General features: G+C 49.9%; 1 protein-coding gene across 2 annotated transcripts in view; it reads right to left on the minus strand.

The window, feature by feature from the left end:
- Nucleotides 1-6,460, minus strand: part of KIAA1549 (KIAA1549 ortholog) — a 146,798-nt gene extending 140,338 nt beyond the window's left edge. The window contains exon 1 of one of the 2 annotated variants that reach the window (XM_058531062.1): nucleotides 6,006-6,460. In XM_058531062.1, coding sequence (XP_058387045.1) covers nucleotides 6,006-6,150 — 145 coding nt within the window. In that variant the 5' untranslated portion in view covers nucleotides 6,151-6,460. The remainder of the gene's footprint in view (nucleotides 1-6,005) is intronic. The other variant, XM_058531070.1, reaches the window with a different exon arrangement.
- Between the last annotated feature and the right edge of the window lie 958 nt (nucleotides 6,461-7,418).

Here is a 7,418-nt window from a genome sequence, read left to right on the forward strand (position 1 = left end):
TTGCTCCAGAATAGTCTGGGCTGACTCAGGCCCCAGGGATCCAACACCACTTACTCCCAGAGGCATTACCAGAGCCCAGTGCTTCTCAAACTTCAAGTGTGTGTGCGAAACCACCTAAGGATCCTGCGAAATGCAGATTCTGACTCAGAAGGTTTGGGGTGGCACCTGAGATCCTGCATTTCTAACAAGCTATTAGATGGTGAGGATGCTGCAGGTCTGCAGACCACACTTTCAGTAGCAAGGTTAGATTTTCACTAATGAGGAGAAGCAATGCCTGAAGCTATAAGCCACAGCACTAGCATAGCTAAAGCATTATCAACAAAGACGGAAAAGAGGAAGAGACAAAGAGAAAGAATGAGAGAGAGCAAAGTCTGTGTCCTGGGGGCGGGGATGCAGGAAGGAAGAGCAGAGGAGGATTTTTTAAAAAGAATTGGATGCAATGGTAAGAGTGAACTGCCTTCAGCAGGTCACTGGGCTAGAACATCTACAGGACGGTGAGACACTGACACTCACATATATTCAACAGAAACAGAACAGTTGCTGTCTATAACAAGCGCATTCCAAAGTATCCAACATGTGGACTCGAAATACAAGAGCTGAAAAGGAATTTGGAGATAATCTCAGCGACCCTCTTCTTACGCTGATGAAGAAACCCAGGACAAGGTAACGTGTCTGCAGTCACAAAGCAAGTTATCAGCAGAAAAGAGCACACTCGGGTTTGCTAACTCGCAGTTCAATGTGCTTTCCAACAAATCATGCTACCCAAGCACATGAAAGAAATCGTGTCACTGTGAGCCGCAGACGAAAGGTGGGTGGTCACAACTTGGAAACACATTAGATCAGTTAGAACAGCATCTTCCTATCTGGAAAGATCAACCTAGTGTAATTATAATTACAGTAATTAGCTGCCTCTGGCACCCAGGGCACTGATAGAAAACCTGTGGCTCCCAGGTCCCTGGTGACTTTTAACAACTCCCTGGGCGGGTTCTGTTTTCAGGATTAAGTGAGGCATTTCCTGACAAAGGCTGCAGCAGCTGTTCCTGAGTGGCCAGGAGTGAGAATTTAAAATGAAGTCCTCTAAGCCCGTCGACTCCCAACCCGAAGAAAACCAAGCAAACGCGACATAACAAAAAACAGTTTCAATGTCACGATTTTAAATCAATTGTTCTAACAGTGAAAAGACAACTGCAAGATATCAAGTGGTATATTTCCAAAATGCTATTAATTTTCAGTTACTGGGTTTATAGTATCTGATCAGTGGTTCCAAAGTTTAAAGTAACTAAAAGTCAGCTGTGAACTTGTTAAAAATGAAGATTCCCAGGCGCCACCACCAAAAATTCTAATGTAGGTCAAGGGGGAGCCCTAGAAATCTAAATTCTTAACAAGCACCCCTAGATCCCCAAGTGATGTTGACACAGGAGGTCTAGGGATCACACTTTTGAAATATTTATCTAAGTCTTTGTTTACAGGATACTAAACCACCCGAAAAGTATAACATTCACCTCAAAATGGCTAACAATAAAACAGCACATTAAGATAAAAATTTAACATGCCATAAGCATAAATGCAATGAAAAAAATTACAAAAAGAAAAACAAAACGGCAGATTTTGCTAATCAAAGTAATCAAAAGCTTCTGAATTTCAAAATTATATAAAATTTTTAAAAATCCAGCAGAAGGACGAAAATGCAACAAATAGGAGAAAAAATGGTTGCTATCCTTAAAATATAAACAAAGATTTAAATATATATACACCACAACAGATAAATGAGCAAAAACCCAGAGAAAATTCACATAATACAAATACAAAATAAACAGAAAATATTCAACTCAAAAGTAATAAAAAATTAAAGCAATGTATTACAAATTTATTTAACAAGGGTTTTAAAAATACTATTCAATGCTAGTGATGATGAAGTGAAACAGGCAACTGCATAAACTGCTGGGGTTTATTTCAGCATTACAGCTTTGTATAAAACGTTGATTCATTCAACAACCACTTCCTGGGCACCTCTTAGGCACCCAGCACACTGAACAAAACTTGCAAAGATCCAGCCTTGTGGGCCTTAGATTTAAATTACATTCTAATTTCTCTTCTAGAAATGTATACCAACAACAAAAAAAAAACACACAAAGAAATATAGACAAAACCTTAGCTACATAGCTATTCATCACAGCATTATTTACAACAGCCAAAAAAGCTGGAAATAATAAAAGAATAATTAAGAAAATTATTAGGATGGAAAATTGTGTTTTCAAACAATATTTAATGAATAGGGAAACGCTTAAGTTAAATACTGAGTAAAAAAAGTTGTAAATACAAGTGTGCATATAATTCCATTTTCATTTTTGTAATGTTAACAAAGCAAAGGGCCGGCCCCGTGGCTTAGCGGTTAAGTGCACGTGCTCCACTGCTGGCGGCCCGGGTTCCGATCCCGGGTTCGGATCCCGGGCCGCACTGAGGAACCGCTTCTCTGGCCATGCTGAGACCGTGTCCCACATACAGCAACTAGAAGGATGTGCAACTATGACATACAACTATCTACTGGGGCTTTGGGGGAAAAATAAATAAATTTAAACAAAGCAAAGAAAACTATTTACAGTGTCATCTATGGGTTGTGGGATTCCATACATGGGTACCTGTTTTCCATACCTTCCAGTAATTTCCAAATTCTCTGCAAAATTATCAATTTCATAATAACTATTATTTTAAGAAAGACATCCCTGAGTAAGATGCAGAAATGGGGCACAATTCTTTCTTTTTATACTGTGGATGTAGGAGCTCCTAAAGGCACTACACTCAGAAGCAAGTCCAAAGTATTACAAGTTGTTTCCACAACAGTGAACAGTCAAGACCAAACTTATAAATGTTTAAACAAACAAGCATAAAACGGCACATTGGAAATGCTGAATGAAATAGAAATAGACAAGAAGTAAATAAAACACAGAAATTTAAATAAAAAGGGGACTGCATTTAACAAAAATTAACAAGGAAAGAGAAACCTGCTGAAGGAGATTGTTTTCAGACAGCCACAGCAGACTGCTGCCTAACCCAGGAAATCCAAACCAGGATTAAGACGTGCCATTTTCCCACTAACAGCGCTTACTCTTTAGAAAGAGAACCTCCAGGGCAGGGTTCAGCAAAGCTGCCCCATCCCCACTGATCGCGAAAATGCAACACTCAGGACTGGGGGCCAAAGGGTCCTAGCGGCACACAGAGGAAACGTGGACTAAACAACTGAAACACAGCCTCTTCCAAGATCAACCAGCACTCCCCATGCCCAGGTATCCTACATCAGGAAGCCACCCTCCACCAACATCGCTCCTCACAGCCTTCAAGAAGTGGATCAGGGGCCACTGCTGAGAGGTCGTCCCTGAGGAACCCTTTCACTCACTGCCTTTCTTGCCCGTGAACAGCGCCTGCAGAGTCTGCGCTTGCTTACGCACTGCTTTGTGTTTCCAACTGGATCCTTGAGGATGGGTGCCGTGTCCTCCACTTCTTCCGTTCCTATTCTATTACTCAGCCTAGAAGCAGCTGTGCGAACCAGAGGAGCCCCATACACAAACCAGAGAAAGGATGAAGCCTCTGCTTCTGCGATGTCAGCTCTAGAGCAGAAAATAATTAATTTCACGTCTCCAGGTTGAATATTCGTATTGGGGGTTGAGGGGAAGAAGGAATGGCCTTCTAAAGAAGAGAGAGCTATGGAGGGACAGTACAAACAGCTCCACTATTGATTTTTTATTCCCCCCAAAGCCCCAGTAGATAGTTGTACGTCATAGCTGCACATCCTTCTAGTTGCTGTATGTGGGACGCGGCCTCAGCACGGCGGGAGAAGCGGGATCCCGGCGCATCCCAACCCGGCTGCCAGCAGCACAGCCCGCGCACTTAACCGCTAAGCCATGGGGCCGGCCCTATTGATTTTAAATGTATCAAAAAAAATGCTTAGGGGCCGGCCCAGTGGCGCAAGCGGTTAGGTGCACGTGCTCCGCTGTGGCGGCCCGGTGTTCACTGGTTTGGATCCAGGGCGGGCACTGACACACCTCTTGTCAGGCCATGCTGTGGCAGCGTCCCATATAAAGTGGAGGAAGATGGGCACGGATGTTAGCCCAGGGCCAGTCTTCCTCAAGCAAAAAGAGGAGGATTGGCAGATGTTAGCTCAGGGCTGGTCTTCCAAAAAAATTAAAAAATAAAAATAAAAAAATAAATGCTTATATTCTCCACATCACCTGCAGTATATCCAGGTGGCCACATTCACATGGGAAAGCTGTACAGAGGTTAAATGCATAGAGTTTGGAATCCAACCAACCTAAACTCCTGAAGCCTTAGTCTCCTCATCTGTAAAATGGGGATTATGATGCCTAACTCATAACGTGATTGGATCATGGATTAAAACGCAGCACCTGGCACACAGGAGGCACTCAGTAAACGGACACGATGAGCAGCCCTGTCCCACAGCAGATGAATCCACTAGTATCAGATGGGCTTTCCTTGTTAACTAAAGCCCAGAGCACTGGTCATGATTAGCTCTTCTTACCGGAAGCCCGGAGTCTCCTCTCTTCTGGACAAGAGGCTGGAACACGCAGAGAGTAGGACTGAGACCTGAGGTGCTAGGTTAGGCAAAGTTGTTTGCCCTCTCTGTGTACTGCCTGCAAAAGACCCATTCTGTCACCCCCAGCTCTGGCGTGGCTCCCTCAAGCAGGGTTCCACCCGGCTCTGGGGAATCTCCGTGGAGGCCTCAGGCATGTGTAAGTCTACAGGTCAGGGCAGTAGGGAGAATAAAAAGTGATGACTTGGCACCAACTAGCCTGTGACCTTTGGCAAGTCACTTCTCTGTGTCACTTTCTTCTTTAGTGAGAGGAGTGGTTCCATTCTATGACCCCTGAAGTCCCTTCCTATGCTTCTTCTGTACCATCCCCTACGTGGCACTGGTTATAATTCCGACAGCGAGGTCCAAGGGCCACCTTCAAATGTGTTCCATTTCCTTCCCAAGCCACTGGGAAGTCCTTTGGCCCTGCTCCCATGAGAAAGGAGGATTTGGAGGAGCTTCCATGGATTTCTGTTTTTGTTCGGTGTGCAGCAGCTCTCCACCCAGAGCTGCTCATTCTACCTTTCCTTCTCTGCCCCTGAAGTGGTCAAGTGTGTGTGCTGGGGCAATCACTGGCTTGCAGCGTGTCAGCTCAGAGATGGTTTCCAGACCATCCTGTGTGTATGCTCAGGGTGGACAAATAAACATTTCAGAGAAGCAATAGGAATTAAATCATTTCCTCAACAACAAAACCCGCCCACATGCTTCTTCATAAATCATGCCTCTTAATTCCATGCTGACGAACAATCAGTAAACTGCCTCTATTATAAAACAACCCTTACTCCTTTCATGCCCTGACACTTAAGAATCACAATATTTTCACACTCTATTGTACTAATGCCTCTGCAGAAATAATAGCAATAGCTATTTCCCTGGAAAGATCCATGGCCAGCGTGCTTTCCAAGAGATATTCTTTGAATGTTCTTTGTGTCCTGGTGCACTGGGGTACACGGACAGCCTGCCCGCATCTGGGGGACACAGGGCCACGCAGAGTAAAGCAATACTGTTTTAAAGCACACACACCGAAAGTGCCCCTTCGTCCCAACAATAAAGTACGTATTCCCAAACATCTGATACACCACATTCACATAGCCATGCACAAATACAATTCGAGTGCTTGCATTCAGCAGGGAAAATAAAGGCACATTCGGAGATGAAGCCACCAGACCCGCCTCGGGCTCCGTGGATAACAGGATAGCTTTGCAGACCTTAAGCAAGATTGGCCAGAATCCGCTTGCTTTTTCGCTTTATTTTCTCCGTGCCTTTATTCGCTGGGCCCAAAAGAATAGAAAAGCATCTCAAGAAAGGAGGGCGAGGGAGCGGTGGAGAATAAAAGAGGACGGGCGGGGAAAGCTGGATTTTGAAAATAACAGCATTAAAGGAAGGCAGGGTCGCGGCCGGAGGTCTCCGCGGTGCTTACCTGGGGCGCACGAGGCCGGCCGGGCCAGCAGCAGCAGCCAGAGGCCGGGGAGCAGCAGCCCCGGGCGGCGGGCGCGGCGGGCGGAAGGCCCGCGGCCGCTCGGCCCCGGGACCAGCGCGACCCCGGCGCGGGGCTTCCCCTCCATGGCCGCGCCTCGGCGTCGGCGCCGCGCCCCCGGCAGTCCCGGCCGGCGCCCCGGCCCGGCCTCGCGGCTCCGCGCTTTCGGGCCCGGGCGGGGCGGCCGCTGCGGCTGCGGCTGGGACGGGGCGCCGCGCACCGCGCGGAGGGAGGCCGGCGAGGCGGGGGCGGGCCGGGGGCCGGAACCGCGGACAGGGGCCGCCAGCCGCACGCCGGCCTCGTCGCTCCGCCCCCTTCGGAGCCTCGGAGCCGCTGCCCGGCAACGCGCGGGCCCGAGCGCGGGGAGGCGAGCACCACCTCCCGGCCGGCCGGGCGCCTGCTGCGGGGCGGCAGGGCGGCGGGCGCGGGGCTCCGGGCGCCGGGGCTGCGCGGCGCGCGGCAGGGGCCCGGCCCGCCCCCAGGACCCGCCTCCCGGGAGGGGGCGCCGGGGGACGCGGGAGGCCTGGGCCCGGCCGGCGGCCCGCGCTGCCGCGACGCGCACCCAGGACCGGGGCCCGCCGCCCCGGTGGCCCCGCGCGTTCCGCCCCCAGGGGCGCCGGGGGGAGGGAGGCCCGCGAGGAGGGGTCAGATCCGGAAAGCCTGGGCAGCCCGGGCGCGGCGGGCCTCGCTCCTGCTCTCGCGCCCGGCTTCGCTCCGCTCCCTTCCGCGTGGGGCAGCAGGTGTGAGCGGGGCGCCTGCGTGTGTAGCCTTCGGGGCTGCAGAGGGGACAAAGCGGAGGAAAGGTCGGGCTCGCTTCCCAAGAGCCCGAGGTGCGGTAGAGAGGGAGAGAAGCCGCGCACAGCTGTGCCCATCCTGTCTCCCTTCTAGAGGTTCTGCCTCCTGGCCAGGTCACTGGGAAACGAAGGACAGGACGCTCTGGGCCTGGGAGGCCCGCCAGTCCCGCACGTAGTAGGCCTTCAGAAGGCGCCTGCTGACCGGAACTGAAGCGGAGCTGCAGAGAACCACGGTCAGGCCCATTTAGGGAAAGCGGCGCTCTTGGGAGGTGGAGGGAATGTTAGAGAATTAGCGTTGTGGGGTTAGAGTTCCCCGGGGGCAAATGGGGAAAGCGAAGAAGGGAGTTAACGTTTATGTGCCAGGCATGTAGCTCTGAAAACGCCCGGTGGTTGAAAGGTCTTGGAAAGTGGAATTGGCAATTTTGGGTCTTTGCATCCTGTAGGACTGTTTGCACCAGGCAGGGTACTAAAGGTCTGTGTTCGGGACACTGTCTTAGTGCCCGGGAAACTATAGTGGGCAGTGGAAAATGCGAATTAACTATACCGACAAAGGGATCCGGGT

Source organism: Diceros bicornis, chromosome 3 (genome assembly GCF_020826845.1).
Source record: "Diceros bicornis minor isolate mBicDic1 chromosome 3, mDicBic1.mat.cur, whole genome shotgun sequence".
Taxonomy (NCBI): domain Eukaryota; kingdom Metazoa; phylum Chordata; class Mammalia; order Perissodactyla; family Rhinocerotidae; genus Diceros; species Diceros bicornis.